Below are 19,706 nucleotides of genomic sequence, written 5' to 3'. Positions count from 1 at the left end.
ATAACAGGTATTTCAGACCTATTTTTTGTTTAAAAAAGTGACGTTTGACATCATATGTATCGAAGTGTATTGCAGACATTATTTTTCTGTTTAAAAAAGTAACATTTTTCGTCTTATTTATTGAAGTGTAAATGTACGTTTTAAGTTTTTTTATAAATACATTTTATTTAAAGTAAAGCACTCGCTGTGTTTGGATCTGCAGTGTGGTTTTTAACAAAAATAAATATTTTAAAAACATTATGTTTATGCATGTTTATGCAGAGTTAAAATCACTATTTGCCAAATGTTTATTTCCTATATATATATATATATATATATATATATATATATATATATATATATAATATATATATATATATATATAAGCATTTATTCTATGTAGGCTCAAGTTTAACTAAGTTATTATTTTCACGGTAAAATGCTTGGTTTTTTTGTATATATATTTATATTTTATTTTATGGGGAAGTGGGTACAAACACTTCTGTTGACACAGAGAATACTGTTTTTGATATTTTAATCAAGTCTACGTGTGGGAATGTCTAAACTGGTTTTAATATATACAGAAATTGTACACGTTTTTAGTTTAAGATGGTGTTTTAAGAGATATATAGATAGATCATGTGAGAAACGCACAAAACGATTGGCTTCCTATACATACTTTCATATGATCATACCAAGAAACACGCAGACTTCATATATATGGACGTGTATATACACACCTGTATTATGAATGATAAATTAGAGTGCCATACTTACAGATCGATGCTTGTGATGCGGTCTGGTTTTGTTTTTTATATATTTTATAAAAAAAATTTTTTAGGTTTTGCCCCTTTTTTGGGGTGGGCCTGGGCAGTACACATAGAGGGGAGGGGTTTGTGACTTGACAGCAGTAATAATCTAATTTCACATAAAAATAAATCTTAAGGCTTAATTGTGTCGCAACCAATATACAGAATATTGTATTTATATCTCTTTCGGTAATATTTATACAAAGAAAACCTATAATGTAAATATCCGGCGATTACAAACTTTAAATTACAAGTCTGATGATGGTATAAACTGGGAACGTTAAACAATAGATATTGTCATATTATTTAAAAAGTGTTATTATAATGATTTAACACAAATATAATTGCACATAAAAATAAATCGCACATCGCACAACCACGTCTTTGTAGTAGCTTAAAGTTAACTGCTATTATTAAATAAAATGCAACATGATACAATAAAAAAAGTGTTATTAATATTATAACAATGTGTTTTTGATTTTAACCACATATAACATAGCTTTAATAAAGGTCCTGACAACATTTTTAAAAGTAAAACAATTTTCTGAATTAAAGTTTACAGACAAAAAAATTGAGACGGCTTAACCTTGCCTTTAAATTCTAAAATTTGCGTGTGACAGAAAGGCTAAAAAAGGCAAATGCTAACTTATTTCACGACTAACTTATTTCCGGTGACACCAGCACTGCTTGGGGCGGAGCTTCAGCCACGCGTTCCAGCACTATCCTGAGGTCGTCCAGGTAGACTAGGCACTCTTGGGGGTGGAGCATTGACCAGCAAAGTGGTAGTTAGTGTGCAGGTGCTGCAGTAATCCAATGATACAGACAGACAACAAAGTACAGGTGAAATGGTTTCTTTTATTTATAATCCAATGGTCTGATGACCAAGCAGTAAATAATAGAGGTTGGCAATACACAACAATATGTATAGCTCGGTAATAATAAAGGGTTGCAGTCCCGCAAATAGTAAACACGGTACTAAACACAATTAGGCACACACACACACATGGTCACAAGTCCAAAGTGAGTGCTGCAGTGCTTGTGGTGAAGTACGTTTATTACATGAAACAATGGTGCAGTGATGTCTGGGTTTTGTGCTGACCCTAAGCAACAGCTTCAGAACGTGTTAGCTGTCTAGTCTTAAACAAACAGTTTTAGACAGACTACTTTAGAACAAACAAAACACTAACGGTTCTCTATTATACTGGTCCTTCCAGGTTAAGCGTAATCATGGTGGTTAGCGCTGCTGCCTCACAGCGCCAGGGTCCTGGGTTTGATTCCGGCCTAGAGGTCTATCTGTGTGGAGTTTGCTTGTTCTCCCCGTGTCTGTGTGGGTTTTTTCCAGGTACTCCGGTTTCCTTCCAAAGACATGCTTGTTTAGGTTGATTGGTCATTCTAAATTGCTGTGTGTGTGTGTGTGTGTGTGGTGCCCTGCAATGGACTGGCATCCTGTGCAAGGTGTAGTCCTGCCTTGCGCCCTGTAACTGCCAGGTTAGGCTCTGGCTCACCACAACCATGTAAAGGATTAAGCGGTTAATGGTAATGGATGGATAGAGTCCTAGTTTTGTCTCTTAGCTTAGCCATTTAACTGTCACTTGCTGAAATACATTTTTACAGGAACTGAAAATCTATGGATTCCTGTTACTAACGCTTTGTAGTAATTTTTTTTTTTTTTTTTTTTAATCCACATACAAATTTTTTAACAAACTTGAAAAATGTATATGTTCTTAATTGGCAAAATGTAAGTAGTTTTCTTTAAAAGAAAAACATTAACTAGTTTATTGCTGTTTACTGGTAGTAAAAATTAGTGGAGGTGCAAGGAAGCACAAATTCCAAGTATCTCTCCTGTGACTGGAGGTGAGAAGTGTGCTCAGTGGTTCCAGGTGTGTGGCTAAGTGAACTTGCCTCGCGTACTGAAAGAATACCTGCCACAGGGCTCCCCAAGGCCCTACACCTTGCTAAGTACACACAGTGATTGCAGTAACCACCGTGACTTTTGCAGACATTAAAGATTTGCTGACATAAGAGGGTAGAGCTCTGTGCAAAATACAGAAGAAAATCTGTCCCGGGAGATGTCTAAGAGAACGGTCCAAAATACAGGAGACTCCCGGTGAATACGGAAGAGTCGACAGGTCTGCCGTAGCCAGCCATGAAAAATCAGAGGCACTTGTGCACACGCACGCTCACACACACACACACACATAGATGTAAAGTTTTTATAACAGAAAAGATATGAGATTATTATCTCTTAAATAAATGTTGTTTATTTAAATACAAAAGTTTTATTTTTTTCTGAATAAGAAATTGTTATGATTTGATCGGATTGGCCCTTATAACACAACATCACGTGCGTCTGATTTTAAATGTAGTTTGCAAATCTTCCAGTGACCACTGACATCACATTTCTGCAAAATGTCTGTTGTCGAGAGATTAGTCTAATCTATGGGACAGTGCAGCACAGCAAGACCACAAAGTCGACATTCAAACATGGAAGATCTTGTCCAGTCCTTACAATAATTAATAATAATTGTGATTATTAATTATTTGCTTGCATTAAGAGCACTACTTAAAATGCAGAGTAATTCATTTGATGAACATTTAAAGGCAGGTACATTTGTCAGATATAAAACCCCAAAACTGTAGAGACAGGTTAAATACCAATATTAAATTGAAATACAGACAGCACTAAACAAATGCATCAAAGTAACTGTCTATATACAGATGATAACGCCGGGAGAACTACAGAGGCATGTACTTTTAGCAGAGCCGAAGACATTAGGGAAGACTATACAGGAGGCGTGCCATTTAGAATAGATCCTTGTGCCAGCCCAGACTGCCCTCCCCCTTTCACAGGCACCTCCGAAGTACCCACAGGAGTAGACAGTGGCTGTTTGCCAGGGCTGACCCGGTAGCCACATGCCCTGCACGATCGATGGGGTACAGTGCAGAGCCCTGGTCGACACCATCATCTATCAGCTCGAAGTTGGTCTGGGGGACATCAAGCGCCAGCAACCAGTTTGGCTCATAGATATCGGGGAGGAATATCTTTAAGTGGGCTGAAGTCCTAATGGCCATGTGGGTCACACTAGACCTGGTACAGCAACAGCTGCCAGTACAAGGGGGGGATCAAACCACTACTGCTGCAACCCAGGGAGGATGAAACCTGTCAAGCCAGGGGTATTGCTCCTCAATAACCAGCTTTCCGCTACTCATCAGCCACACCAGCTTGTCTGCCTGCTCAACAGCCGCCCCGGCTCACCAACTCGCTGCCTGCTCATCAGCCAACTGGTTCGCCTGCCTGCTCAACAGTCCTGGCTAATGAGTGCTTCAAGAGGTTCATGCCCCGACACTGACTGCAGGACCAGTTTTACTGGGGCTGTTATAGACACAACGTGGAGATTCATGCACGGCCCGGAAGGGACCACTGGGACAGAGTCGAGAGCCCCTACAGAGCCACCAGGTGGGAGCTCCAAAGGAGCTCCTGGATGTGGATGTCTTTGGGCTCTTTCCAAGTTCCAAACATGGGAACCAATTTGTACTAGTGGCAATGGACGATTTCACCAAATGGCCCAAGGCGTATGCTCTACCAGACCAGAGCGTGCCCACCATTGCCAATGCCCTCATGGGGGAGCATGTTCAGTTGCTTCGGGGTGCCTGAGGAGCTCCATCCTGACCAGGGCCATAATTTCGAGTTCATGGTCTTCGTGAGGTGTGGAAGCTGATGGGGATACGAAAGACGCACACCACCACCCTCCACCCCCAGGGCGACAGGGTGGAGGGGGGTGGTGCTAGTTGAGCGGTTTAACTGCACCCTGGCTGTGCAGCCAGTGGGAGGGGCCCTGCAAGGTTCTTCTCCAATTTTCAGAGGTGGTGTGCGACTCGGAGTAGAAGGTGGTCCTCCACCGGGACCGGCTTGCCTCTTATCAACCAGGGGTTGACCAAGAGGGGACCACCCCTACACCACTGGACTACAGGTGCTACATAGGCATCATTACCAATGGGGGGGCCCACTGCTGAGGCGACCCACCAGGACTCTGTACTGTGTGTGTGTAGCGGAACTGGGGTGCAGGTTTGGTGGGAAGGACGTGGGGGCGGAGGTAGCGAGGGGATATAAGGGAGTGCATAGAAAAGACTGGGAGATTGGGGGAGACAAGAGTGTGAGAGAAGGTTGTGTTTAGGGGAGATAGAGAGAAAGAGAGGAAAAGAGTAAATTAATCATTTTTATTGTTCCCAGTCCCTCCTGGCATTGCATGGCTTCTACCATATACAGGGATTACAGTTGCATTCAATGGCTTTCACCACCCCCACTTTAAAAATCGTTCCAGTGCCACTGTTTATTGATTATTCTGTTAAAAATAAATGGCTTGAGCCTTCAACTCCATCACGGCTTCAGTCTCATCTTTGTTCCAAGAACCCAAAAATGCTACAGTATGTTTTTGTGTGATTCTTTTTTATACTTTTATGCCCCGATGAAGCTGTGAATGCACTAAATTGGCTTTTTTTTAAATATATAGAATAAAATAAAAACATAACAACTGAACTTTCGTCTACATCGAGTTGCCAATGTTTCTGATGTTTACATGGGTGTGATACATACATTTTACTTGACCACATGTTATGTTCTTTGTTTTGAACTGTTTAAAAGCTTTAAACAGTTGACTGGTCATTGCTGTGACTAGATAGTCATTACAAATTCCTTGCCACTCTATTCCCATATGCAATTTTTTTTTAAATTTTTTTTTTAACAATATTCACAAATATAATATACAGGATACAAGAGTGTCAGTACCAGGGGCCGTGGTACATTACAAATATACTTATTTTCACATACAGACAAAAAAGAAAAAAATGCATATACATACATAGGTCTCAGCTACATATCTATACATACAGTGCCTTGAAAAAGTGTTCACACCCTTGAACATTTTTCACATTCTGCTGCGTAAAAAATAAAATTCAAAATGCATTAAAATAGGAGTTTGTTTTATTACGCTACACAAAATCATCTACACTTTCAATGTGAAAGAACAATTATAGAAATATTCAAAAAAGCAATTAAAAATAAAAAACCAAAAAGACTTGATTGCATAAGTCTTCACACCCTTTGTCATAGCAAACCCAAATTAGCTCAAACCCAAATTGAAGCAAATGGCAAAACCTGCCAAACAAGGAGCTGCCAAAAGAACTCCGGGATAAAGTTATTGAAAGGTACAGATTGGGGGAAGGCTATAAGAAACTTTCAATGTCTTTGCATATCCCTTGGGGCACTGTCAGGTCCATCGTTAAAAAGTGGAAACAGTTTGGCACCACCAAGACACTGCCTCGATCAGGCCGTCCCTCCAAAGCCGTGGCTTAAGGAAACTGCTGAGGGAGGTCACTGTGAGGTGTAAGATTACTTTAAAAGAACTACAGAGGTCTCTGGCTGAGATTGGGGAAAATATTGACTGTTCAACAAATTCAAGAGTACTCCACAGCCATGGCCTAGAGGGTGGGAAGAAGGCAGCCACTGCTGAAAAAAACCCATATGATGTGCCACATAGCTTTTGCAAAGAAACACTTAGGGGACACTGCACGCATGTGGGAGAAGGTTTTGTGGTCTGACGAGACCAAAGTGGAACTTTTTGGTCTCAATGCTAAGCGATATGTGTAGCGTAAACCAAACACGGCACATCACCCTGCTAACACCATCCCTACAGTAAAGCATGGTGGTGGCAGCATTATGTTTTGAGATGCTTTGCAGCAGCAGGGACAGGGAGGCTTGCGAAGATCGAGGGAAAGATGGATGGTGCAAAGTACAGGCAGATCCTGGAGGAAAACTTGTTTCAGTCTGCCAGAGACATGGGACTGGGGAGAAGATTCACCTTTCAGCAGGACAATGATCCTAAGCACAAAGCAAAAGCAACAATTGAGTGGCTCAGCAAGAAGAAAGTGAAGGTCCTCGAGTGGCCTAATCAAAGCCCAGACCTGAATCCTATAGAAGGCAAGACTGCAGTCCACAGACGATCCCCAGCCAACTTGAAAGAGGTTGAGCTTTTCTGCCATGAAGAATGGACAACAATCCCGCTGTGCTAAGGTGTTAGACACTTATCCAAAATGACTGATGGCTGTTATTGCTGCAAAAGGGGCTTCAACCAAGTATTGACTCAAAGGGTATGAAGATTTATGCAATCAAGACTTTTTTTTAAAACATTTTAATTACTTTTTTAATATTTCTAGAATTGTTCTTTCACGTTGAAAGTGTAGATGATGTTGTGTAGATCAGTGAAACAAACTCATGCATTTTGAATTGTATTTTTTAGGCAGTAGAATGTGAAAAATGTTCAAGGGTGTGAAGACTTTTTCAAGGCACTGTATATAGTACCCACATATGCACACGCCCCTTTCACACTGGCATGCTCTACTACGAGTCTGCTACACAATTTAATAATAAAGCAGGGTTGACCTGGGTGTAGATGCCCTGGAAGCAGCTTGTTATGGACACTTCCATCCAAGTTTCTCTGGATTGAACCGTCGGCCCAAATGTTGATTACAGCAAATGTTTCTACATCCCTGCTGCAATCTGGCTAATGCTGTGTCTTAATCAACAAAAATATAGCTAAACAGAATAAACAAATGAAATGTTCCTTGCGGAAGTGAAACCTTCCCACAGGCATGGCTGTTTGTTATGTCGTCCACTTCCAAACGGCAGTCATACATTTTGTCTTGCTCAACCAGGGTCGAAACATGTCGACTCACATCCTGAGGTGGGTCGCTGTTATCCGGGTCAACCTGGGTCCGACCCAGGTACGTGGTTTCACATTACGTGGGACTGTGACCCAGTTTGGAAGGCCACTGTGAAAGGGGCTTTAGATACTTACATATACAATATAAAAGCCTATATAATAGATGTTTGTTTATAATATCCAAGACATATTGAGATTTCCTAGAATTTAAAAGAGAAAGGGATTTACTATATTTTGATAACTCCTTTTTAAAGATGAATAATAGGTTTCATGAAAAGAAATGTACATTTGTGAATGAAACACTTTCCATGTAAGAACATGAGGTTGACAAAATATTGGGCCTCAGTGTTCTGTTTTATTAAAATACCACACCACATCAATAACTGATAGTTTAGATACATATGGAATTTTTAACGACACTAATGTACAGGTAGTGGACAAAAAAATGGAAGCACCTCGGAAAATGAGGGACACCAAGTATATTGATCAAGGGCTTCCACACAGGTGTGGCTCATGCGTTAATTAAGCAAATAACATCCCAGCATGCTTAGGATCATGTATAAAAATGCTGAACAGGCCTGGTTGCCTATAATTATGGCTAGCAATGCTGCAAGAGGAGACCTCAGTGACTTTGAAAGAGGGGTGATTGTAGGGGTGTGTTTGGCAGAAGCTTCAGTGACCAAGATAGCTCTTGATGTTTCACGAGCAACGGTGTCTAAGGTGATGTCGGCATGGAAATCCGAGGGAAAGACATCATCAACAAAGGGCAACAGTGGGTGGAACCACATATCCCAGGATCGTGATATCCTTGCATGAATTCAAAGTGCAAGGCAAAACAGGCGAGCAACTGCACATCAAATGACTGCAAATTTCAACCTGGGGCGTGAGCAACCAGTTTCATCAAAAAAGGTCCACCAAGGACGCCACAGAGAGGGATACCATAGTCAGGTTGCAGGGTACAAACCGCTCATCACACCTGGCAATGCATGTTTGCGAGTCCAGTGGTGCAAAGAGCACAGGCAATGGACTACCGAGAAACGGAGAAATGTGATATGGTCAGATGAATCATCCTTCACCATGTTCTCAACAAATGGACGAGTGCACATGTGGTGCCAACCTAAAGAACTCTACAGCCCTGAGTGCTTGGTTCCAACAGAGAAGTGTTCTGGCTGTTCTGTAATGTTGTGGGGCGCATTTTCCTGGCATGGCTTGGGTGCATTCATTCCCTTAGAAGGCAAGGTCAATGCTAATCGCTACTTAATGGTATTGAGTGATCATCCTTACCCCATGTTGCAGCATTTCTTTCCTGCCGGGTGTGGTGGTGTGTGGCAAAGTGGCTAGTGGAGGGGAACAGGTATAGCGGTGATGAGATGCAGGAGTGACAGGCAGACAACAGTTTCCAGTGAAAAGGTGCTTTTATTTATAATCCAGGTCTGGTGACCGTAAAATAATAAATCCCCGGCGATACACAACCATGTGTAAAGCGCGGAGATAACAAAAACAGGGCACAGTCCAGAACAAAAATGAACCCACGGTCACCAGTCCTGGGTGAGTGCAGATGTGAGGGTGCGTGGTGATTACACAGATACGGTGGTGTGCAGGGGTACTCTGGACAGTGCTGACCCTTTGCGACAGCTCCGGAGTAGTGCTCTAACTGTCTACAGTGAAACAAACACAGACAGTTAATAAACAAACACAACACGTAATCACAAAAACACTGTGAGTTCAACTCTCGCTCCTTCTTCCTCCAAACGTTCTATCCAAACGAAGGAAAAGATCAGCGTTACCCTGGCCCCTATATGTAATCCTGCATGATATCTAGGTAAACGGTTGCAGCTGCCTTATTACTTGCAGCTGCCTCTCATTTACCATTCAAATCAATACAGTCTTACAACAGAGTCGTGCTTCTTTCCAGGCTGACCCACTTCCCTGACCCAGAAACGAACTGTCAGGCCAGCCCTTCCAGATACTTCTCCTCTCGTTCTTTAGTGCCCTCACAGGTCGGGAGGAAGATTCATCACCAGAACTCATGTTTCCGTCACAATGCTCCCATCCACAGAGCATGTGTTGTCGCCCAATAGTTTGATGAGCATGACACTGGTGTTATCCAAATGTCATGGCCTTTTCAGTCACCAGATCTGAAGCCAATCGAGCATTTATGGGATATTCTGGAACGACGCCTGAGACAGCGTTTTCCACTTCCGTCAACCAGGCATGAGTTGACTGACTTTCCCGGGGAAGAATGGTGCTGCATCCCTCTTGTAGAATTCCAAAGGCTGGTAGACTGGCCGCACGTGGTGGCCCAACGCCCTATTAAGTTACTTTACATCGGTGTTTACGTTTTTTGACCACTACCTGTATGAACCTCATTCCAGAAAAAGTTTTGTAAAAGGGCACTCAAAAAATACACAAGTTCTTGTTTCTGTCATTGACAAAAATGACAAGCATCATGAAGGATACTGAACCTGTGATTCAGCAGCTCCCCTGACGGGTAAATTGCATTCATCATTTTAAAGTGAGTTTCTTTTATTTTAAGATATATTTGGAAGGACTGATAAAAAATTAACAGCTTTTACCCAAATCACAGGTTCAACATCTCTGCATACTGAAGGGTGACATATTGTTTATAATTCTTTCTTTAAATTATTTGTTAATTTGTTATTGTATTTGAAGTTTATGAAATCAATACCATTTATTTTAAGCAGAGGCTTTTAGGCGGAAGTATCACAGTAATTTAAAATGTTCTGGATTTGTTGTAGAAGTGAAGGTGGAATGGAGTGAACCATTTTGTTGTATTGAGAAGGTGTAATATTATTATGTGTGCTATCTAGTTCTTCATATTTCTTTAAAGAGTAATTACCATCTAAAACATCTCTCGCAAAAACGACATTTGATTCAATACTGTCAAACCATATTGATTCACTGTCTATTAGGCATTGTTTAACCAATTTAATTTAAGAGCATAGGAATATGCACTGTTTTATCTGAACAAGGAAGGTGAGCTCCCGGCACTCGCCGTTTTAGCTAGTCTGCCCATCTGTGACATCTTGTCCTATCCTTTTTTGCTACAGTATTGACTGTAGTGGGCGGGGCTTAGATGGGAGCCCACTCTGCTGGGAGCCCACTCTGCTGGGAGCCCACTCTGCTAAGTCTGATGCAGAAATTAACACGTTGAATGGGCGTTTGGTTTAATGTCTACAGTATATTTACTGTCATTTTTAACGGTTGATTTGATTTTATTACTAAACCAGATTATTTATTTATTTATTTATTAATTTTAATTTTCTAAAGTTTCTCATCCGCTTTTACTGCGCAGGCTTTGCGTACGTCCAACAAAATTGAGGATTTCATAAACTGTATCACTGATCATTGACATTGAAAATGTGGTCATTACTTTTACAAGAACATGGCCGCCTCTAATGTTTACTAATATTGCCTAATACGTGTATGAATCGTATAGTAGTTACAATCGTCACTACAGAAAGTATTTAATGTTTACGACACCAAGTTTTTTTTTTATTATCCGTGTGACTGTACGGGAAATGGAAACCGATTATTGAGCTGCTGCGCGACTGCAAAAGGGAAAGTGAAAGTAACTACTGGATTATAAATGCAGCAGTGACAGACATCGAACATCGTAAGTAAGTTAACTGATATATGTTTACCATTGCACAGACTTTTTAAAAAAAATGTCATTATGCTAGAGGATATGAATCACTGTAACTGCGTCCTAGTTTTTGAAATAATGGACAGGTATGCCCAAAAGTTATGCATTACCGTATTGAATTAACTAGTTTTGCTTAAGTGAAATGAAACCTGCTGAATAGTGTTACGTTGGCATACTGAATTACATGGTCGTTACATTTATTTTTAGTCTTCCATGATTATTTCCCCATGACACTGTTTCTCATTAACTACCGACTTCGAGAACGCGATTTAAGTGCATAAATAAATAAATAACAATAAACAAAAATGCGCCTGCGAGAACTGTGATTTTGAACCCTGTTTATTACACAGTTTTCAGCAGTTCGTTTCTGTTGCAATTTCTGTTAACATCAATGCGAATTCTACAGTAAGTTGTTTTTTTCTTCGTTTTTATTTTTATTTTTGTTTTATTCTGTTAACCGTTGGGTAAAATGGTAAAAGTTATTAACGTAGATTGGATACAGTCAATTTAACTTGCAATATGTAATACTGTTGTAGCTCAATATTGCCAGAACTTAAGGCATGCAGATCGATGAGCCAGCTACAGCTGGTGAATGCGTAGGAGTAAAACGTTTCAAAGTGAATGCAAACCGATATGCATTAATGGGTTCAGATATTTCGTGTTCGATATAAATTATGCTGTAAAATATAAAAATATGCACATTTAAATTAGTAAAGAATTGTTTGACGGTTGACACAGCGAAAGGAGGAATTTAAGCTGCTGACAACTGGATTCAACTGAAGTCACAGAAAATGACTGCTATGTACTGAAATACTAAAGAAAACAGCGCTTCGTTTATAATCATAATGAAAAAAAAATCAAATAAAACAAAAAAGAGGAAAACTTTACTATGGAAATCTGGTAAGCCTAGTTTTGATGGCAGACTGTGCACTCAAAAGGAGAGTCAACGCATAAGCTTATACAGCTGAAGGTTTGCAATAAGGAGACTGTGTGGTCCAGCGTTTAAAGAAACGGGCTGATTACCCGGTTCAAATCCCAGCTCAGCCACTAACTCATTGTGTGACCCTAAGCAAGTCACTTAACCTCCATGTGCTTCGTCTTTCAGGTGAGGCGTTGTTGTAAGTGACTCTGCAGCTGATGCATAGTTAACACACCCTAGTCTACTATCTTGTAAAGTGCTTTGTGATAGTGGTCCACTATGAAAGGTGCAAAATAAAGGTTATTATTATGAATAGCAATACATTGTGGCATTACTCACCGCCACTGTCACTGTTTTCTTGGGGAGGGGGGAGGGGGGTAAATCGATGATTGATTTCATAACTGCTTCATCGTTCAGCATTCATCACCAACATCGCTTGTAAGGTCGAAACGGATTAGTCCATCGCGATTCACGGTGTCCATGGAAACCTAAGAAATTGAATGCTCTCAGAGAATTTATTGTTTTACTCGACTTACATATGTAATGAATAGTGGAAATTGCCACTATTTTACTGGAAAAAAATATACATTTTGCATACTATTTCCTGGAGCATTTTTTAAAAATATCTATTTTAGGCGGCTCATCTGGAAAAGTAGACATCAATTTAGCCGGCCGCCATCTGGAAATGAGAAGCACTCAAAGTAGCCTAACACAGACGCCAGCTGTCTGTTTTAACCCACCAAAAGTTATTGCAAACTCACATGAACACCTTTTTTCTCAACAATATTCAGGGCTGTACATTTAGATTTTTAACTACTGGCCCCTTGGGCCACTGAGCTACTGTTTTTACTGGCCCGGATGCAATTTTATGTGACCCAATATATTTATCTGTTTTTTCATGATGGTTTTTATTTTCTGTATGTTTCTAACTGTGTATGGAACCAAGGAGAGCCCACGTCTCAAAAGAAAGTGGCTAAAAGCTTTTCAATATATGTTACTTCAGCCATTTAGCATGCATGCATTGTGTGCTTGTCAGAAAATGAAAGTACTATTAAGATTTGGAAATATATGTGTACAAATGATACTCATTTTTTCACAAGCAAACATGCAACTGAGCTATTACCACGTGGTCACAGCAATTGTTAAACTGAATTATAATAATCCTAATTAGGGATGGGACATGGTAGTCAAATACACGATTACACGAAGAAAAAAAAAATTCAAATAGCATATTACATATTCGAGTACACAAAAAAGCCTTATACATTAGCTACTAGTAGAAGCAAACACGTCTTTCACGTCTTTTATGTATTTTTTAATGCTGACACTTAACAAGTGTTATGTCAGTCTTAAACCCGTTGTTATTTGCATATTAAATGAAATGACCCTAATTAGTTATGTAGTGCTTGTAACAGCAACAGTCTAAAGTATGGTATTCTGTTTGAAATTGTTGCCACTTTTATTTCCTTGTTTTTAGCTAATGTTAACAGATCCCTGCTTGAGTTCCTCTGTAATGACTGTGCACAGCAGCTTCTACAGCTGTTGCTAGCCAGTCGTGAAACAGCTTCCGGGAGAATGGCACCGGCGAACTTTGCGTGTGTGAACTGAAATAAAATAATGTATATAGGAAGTGTAAAAGAAGTAATCCAAACTTGAAATGAGGAAGGTAATTTAACGTTATGATGAATATAAAGGCATACCAAATGTTAAGCAGAACAACGCAGTGACTAATAAGAAAAGGCAATACTTGGAGTTGGAAAGAAGTTATTTTCTTTAACTCTGGACTGCAGTTCAATGTAAACATCTACTGTTGACTTTCTGTGAATGGATAGAGCAGTAGTCCTCAAAGTGGCCTGGCTTCGCAGGCACGAATTTGCCCGCGGCAGACATTCCTATGTTATGGGTCATGAAAAATATTTCTGGCGGGTCGAAGCGTGAGAAAATAAATACAGATTTAAACATGTTTTCCAACAAAAGCGTCACACCAGTCTGATCGCAGTGCTACTCACTTATGCTGTTCTTGTATGTTTTTTTTTTTTTCTGATGGGACTCTGTAGTATGATCAACCAATTGAATATATGCATTTTTTCTGCGGTAGCCCAATCATAAGTTAGCTGGGTGAGACAAAAACTGTGTTTGTTTCAGATGCAGGTACTGACAGTAAGTTTAACCAATAGGAGAGTCGGATATCTGCCAAGTTTTACGCAGCTGTCCAATCATAAGCAAGCAAAGGCCGTTCACGGTATTCTGCATGAAAATTGAAGGTGAGTGAGTAGCCAATGGGAAAGTAAAAGATCTGACAGCTGTCCAATCATCCCTGATCAGAGACTGGGTGTTAATGTGCCGGGTAAGCACTGAATTTCGCTGACTGTTATTGAGAAAAATATTACATTTCAGTATTTATAATTTAATTTTCTCTCTCTATATTTTGTTAATTTCACCAGACAAGGGAAACACCGTAGTAGATTTAGTTACGAATCCACTTTCTCTGAATAATTGTACTGGAGATGAGCGATCTTTAAAAGAGTAGTGTTGACAAATTTGCCAGATTGAAACAAAGCGAGACGCTATCTATCCTCTTTTAGTTTATTCGTTGTGCAAACATGCCATTTAAAAATATCCGCATTGCATATTTTATATACATTATTTAAAGAATAAGCACAGCACGCACAATTACTGCCTGAGACTTGGCCTTATCAGAGTGAGCCAAGAATAACTCCCACTAAAAATATATATATATATATATATATATATATATATATATATATATATATATATAATATAAGATATATTATATATATATAATAATAGTATTTATTTTTTTCTATCGCTATATCGTGGGAAAGCAGTGTTTAAGATAAGAACCTATGTAATAGTCAGCGTGCCCGTAAACAGCCAAGTAAGATCAATTTATGCCCGTACCCAAATTACTTGGAGAACCACTGGGATAGAGTAACATTAACATTTGCACTGACCATTAAAAGTACAACCAGGTGTCATTGTTGTGAATTATTTACAGGTTATTGAATAAACAAAGTAACTTGACTTAAATTCATCTGATGTCAGTACTTGATGGCTAGTTGTAATTAGTAATGTATTTTCTACTGCTTTGGCCAGATTACAATATTTACACTATTAAGATTATTTTATAAATATTATTTGTTACAATTAAACAGATGTAGAATATTTAGTTGCTGCTTATTGAGTTCTGTATTTTAATTCAGTAAACATAAAGAAAAACTTGTGCCTAAGGAAATAGGATATTGAACTAAGAAATTTTGTCTTGGACCTTGTTTGAAGACTTTGTGAACCTGGCTAAACTTTACTGGCTTACGTCGTTATGCTGTCTGCTTTTGCACACTCATTTGCCGTTTACTCTTGGGAGCGTAAGAGACCAGAGTTTGGGTAATCGAATACACAAAAATGTTACACTCAGTGTATTCAAATAGGAAACTATTCAAAATTTCCATCCCTAATCCAAATAATAAACAATGTTCATAATACAAAATAATAGCAATCCTATATAGAGCGATGTCACTTGTGTAGCCTCTTCCAAGTCAGCGCCAGTCTTGCTGAGTGATACCAGCGAGTCCTGGAAAGATTGTGGATGGCATTTTTGACATGATCAGAAAGTTAGAGAATTCAATCATGTGTCTGGGTGTCGATCGGGACATCTTACTGTGAGACTGGATATGATGTAAATGAAATGTTGAATTCACAACAAATAAATTCACAAACAAATTATATAGCACCTTTCATAGTGGAACACCATCACAAAGCGCTTTACAAGATGCAATACATATAAGAAAATCCATAATACAAGACGATCTGCAAGTCTTGGAAACTGACACCAAACAAAGCAGAACATTACTTTTTTTTCCACTGTCATAATGGAGCCAGGTGAAGCCTACACTGTAAATGTTTGTCTTCATTTTTTTTTCATAATTACTTTCTTTATGGTTTATTGATTTCAGTGCTTTCCTTTTGGCTTATTGGTTGCTTAGTTGTAGAAAAGCTGATTTGTAAAAGGTTTGCCATGTCACAGGAACGAGTACCAACACAGCACTTCAGTATGTAGTCTCAGATTCTGACTGTACAACAGGGGGAAAGTTAGGATTAGTTTGTAGTTATGTTTTCAAAAAATGGTTTGTAAATTAGTTTTCAGCTTTTTGGCACACTGTCCCATTTTCCTGGATTAATGTAACGGAAGCCATAATTCAGCACAGAGAATTTGCTTAAGTGAATGGCAATGAATGAATGATGATGATAGCGATTGCAATTGCAGATGATTTATGACTGTGAAGGGCGCTCAAGGCCAGAGTAAAATATAAATTTGGCCAGAGGAAAAGCAACCAAGTTTACAATTACTATATATATAATATACTAGTTAAATGTAACCGGCCCAGTCGGGCCTGTGGTGCTTCATAACTACAGGCCAAACTGCGATCTCTACCGGCCCTGGGCTGCCGGGCCATGGTTAATGTCGAACCATGATATCTTGTATGTTAGATTCGCTGGACCTTATCCTTTGCACTTTTCAGTCCATCCACTCGTGTTGGTAAATTAAGTTTTCCTCAACCATAAAAGTTTGTTGGTATTACTGTAATAGAAACATTTTGTTTTGCAGATTTCCACAATGGCTGGACAAAATTATATTGGTGATCTCAATGAATACAGACAGAAAAACAACTTTACACTAGTATTTCAGGAGGTTTCTAGGAATGGACCAGCACACAATCAAATGTAAGTTTGCTGTTTTTTTTTTTTTTTTTTTTTTTTTTTTTTAATTAAATTGGTTTTACCTCATTTTTTCAACCTAATTTGAAATGCCCAATTTGAATGTCACCACACCAATTTTTCACTGGCAAGTCAATTGCCCTTTTTATGCCCACCAAACCAAAACAACCGATGTTACCAGGTTCTTGGATCCTGGAGGCCCGAGTCCATCAGATATCTCCGCCTGGATGGCTGATCCCTAGGGCACACTGAATGCGATGAGGTGAACCGTAACCAGTCAATCAGTTTTCATTGTTGCAATCTGTTGTATCATTGTAGTTTCCTGCAAACATAAGCAATACATTTCTCATGGTGGGGTGGGGGGAGTTGAAGAACAGTTGTATTAATATTGAATAAAGATGTTCAAGGCCCCCTTGTCTGAAATAAGATGTTGCCATGTAAATAGGTTTACTGAATTAAAAAATTTGATATGTGCTAAGATGATTTTGTTATCTTTTTAGATTCACCTTTAAGGTTATTGTTAATGATGTTGAATATCCTGAGGCCACTGGTAAAACCAAGAAAGAGGCTAAACAAAACGCAGCTAAGGAAGCACTTGAAAAAATATGTGGCCAATCCAACACATCTAAAGACACGGTAAGGACTTGTAATAACTGCTCAGAGAACATAGAGTTGATTTTAAAAACAACGTCTGTATAATGCATCTTGATCAGTCTTCTCTGTGATCTTTTCGTGGTCTCCACAACAGGTTGACATGGAAAATGTTATTTTTCTTCGATCTATCCAGCATAGACGTCTCATAGGTGACCGGCCCCATCTTCCGTATCACCTCCTACGGTCCCTGCCATTTGACCAGTAGGCTACTCTCTTTAGTACCCCCTGGTACCTCTATATCACCACTGTAAAGTGATTGTCAGCTGTACACGTGCACCAAAGGACCCACTATGTCCATGGCTATAGGTGTAAAAGGGATGTCAATAATAGGTAGGGGTATAAGAGGGGCTTGTATACCTTTTTTTCCCGAGCCCAGTAACTTAGCCAAGGTCCTATTCTACCCCCAATGTCCTGCCCATGGTATCGAATGCCCTGACTCCAATACCTTTGCCCCCAAGGTGGACGGTATGAGCAACTGTTCCCCTTCTGCACCCACATGATACTGCACACCCTGCTTTAGTATGTAATCCTCCTCCTTCATGGCACCAATCCCTGCCTCGGCATTAACTTTCATCTTCCCTGCCTTTTTAAACAGTGACTCTAGGGTGTTATCCTCACTTTGTGCCTCCCCAATATTAGTCAGCATGTCTCCCTCCCCCATTACATGCAACTCTTCCCCAATTTGGGTACCCTGAAACTAACCCTATGACTTTGACTTCTGTAATTTTACCAGTTTCACTAGGTTGTCAGTTCATTCATGTAACAAAACCACCTGATATTAGTCCCCCCCATATACTAATATTGAGCATGCTCCCGGCTATATTAGAGCCTTACATAACTGCGCGTACTTTCTAAGAAGGCTGAGCCCAGGCTACACACTCTTGCATATCCCCGGTTCGCTCTTTGAACTTGAGAGGTATTACAAATGATTACTGGCTGTTCTTAACCTCCCCCCCCCCCCCCCCCCCCCCCCCGAGGAAAGTAAGCTTAACATTTATTACTGTGCCAGCAACCCATTCTGCAACTGCAAAGAATATGTGCAACTATTCTAAGCAATCTACAAAAACAATCACAGCGTAACCCCTAAACTCACGCATACATTTCTCTTTACAGTCTACAAGCACACCGAACCCAGCACCACAAACACCCCCCCCCCAGGTAAGTCTTTCCCTTTTCCTTTACCAATCCCTCATTCATATTCATAATTTTACAAATGCATAAAAACAGTCATAAGCACTTTCTTTGCAGACAATGCCCATGTTTACAGCAGGTAGGGTACTAGTGATGAAAACTATTTATCCTGTGGCGTTCGCTGCAAAGAGGCCGAACTTTGCTGGGGACTCCGAAGGGGGCGTTGCATGGGCTCTGACGCTCCCAGGGGTGGGGATGGGAAACTGGCAGGAGCTTATTCTCCTCATCGTGTAACAGCAAACCTTACTGGCCAGACACCAAGCATATTCAGAGTGGATAAGAAGCAGGGCTGATCTCTGTCTTCCGGGATCGGTAGCCTGCCCACTTCTGCTCTGGATTGCTCTGCGTAAAAGCGATTCTGGCTTTAGGCTTGTGAGATCGGAGGACGCTCACACGCCCTCAGAACATCTCTGCTGTGTGGGAACCCGCTGTGGTGAGGAGAAAGAAACATAATTGGACATTTCAAATTGGGGGGAAAATAAATAAAAATTGGCCACTGTCAATTTATTTAAAAAAAAACCAACATAATAATTGCCTGTTTAACCATATTTTTTTTGTTGTAGACAAGTGACAGAAGAGAATCATGCACATCACAATCTATACCTTCGAATCTGATCAACTACATAACCTGGCTTAATGAATATGGCCCCCTAAAAAACCTGGTAATCCGACTAGTTGAGAACAATCATGTGGGACCTGCTCATTTACCTCAGTAAGAGATTCTGAGTAACTACTAGAAATAGATTTCTGATGATATTGCACAGTATTGCACAGCTATTTTTGTGATGGTGTTGCTTTTATTTGTGTGCTTTTCCATCCATTTAGGTTTTCCTGCAAATATAAAATAGGGGAAAGAGAATTTCCTGAGGGAAAAGGTAAAAATAAGAAAGAGGCCAAAAAGGAGGCAGCAAGGCTTGCTTATGAAGAATTGCAGCTTGAAGAAAATGCTCAGGTGAGAGAAACGCCAGCTTTGGTGAAAGGGATGTGGTGGATGTGTATAATGTAATGTAACTCACACAATGAAGGGGATA

At 39.9% G+C, this 19,706-nt stretch overlaps 1 protein-coding gene across 1 annotated transcript in view; it reads left to right on the top strand.

Annotated features, from left to right (window-relative positions):
• Nucleotides 1–7,508: 7,508 nt before the first annotated feature.
• eif2ak2 (eukaryotic translation initiation factor 2-alpha kinase 2) overlaps nucleotides 7,509–19,706 on the top strand; it is a 33,961-nt gene continuing 21,763 nt past the window's right edge. The window contains exons 1-6 of the mRNA XM_041253839.1: nucleotides 7,509–7,568; nucleotides 16,721–16,836; nucleotides 17,331–17,466; nucleotides 18,598–18,642; nucleotides 19,239–19,387; nucleotides 19,501–19,627. Coding sequence (XP_041109773.1) covers nucleotides 7,509–7,568; nucleotides 16,721–16,836; nucleotides 17,331–17,466; nucleotides 18,598–18,642; nucleotides 19,239–19,387; nucleotides 19,501–19,627 — 633 coding nt within the window. The remainder of the gene's footprint in view (nucleotides 7,569–16,720; nucleotides 16,837–17,330; nucleotides 17,467–18,597; nucleotides 18,643–19,238; nucleotides 19,388–19,500; nucleotides 19,628–19,706) is intronic.

Source organism: Polyodon spathula, chromosome 6, assembly GCF_017654505.1.
Source record: "Polyodon spathula isolate WHYD16114869_AA chromosome 6, ASM1765450v1, whole genome shotgun sequence".
NCBI classification, from domain to species: Eukaryota; Metazoa; Chordata; class Actinopteri; order Acipenseriformes; family Polyodontidae; genus Polyodon; species Polyodon spathula.
This window is presented reverse-complemented; position numbering and strand designations above follow the sequence as displayed.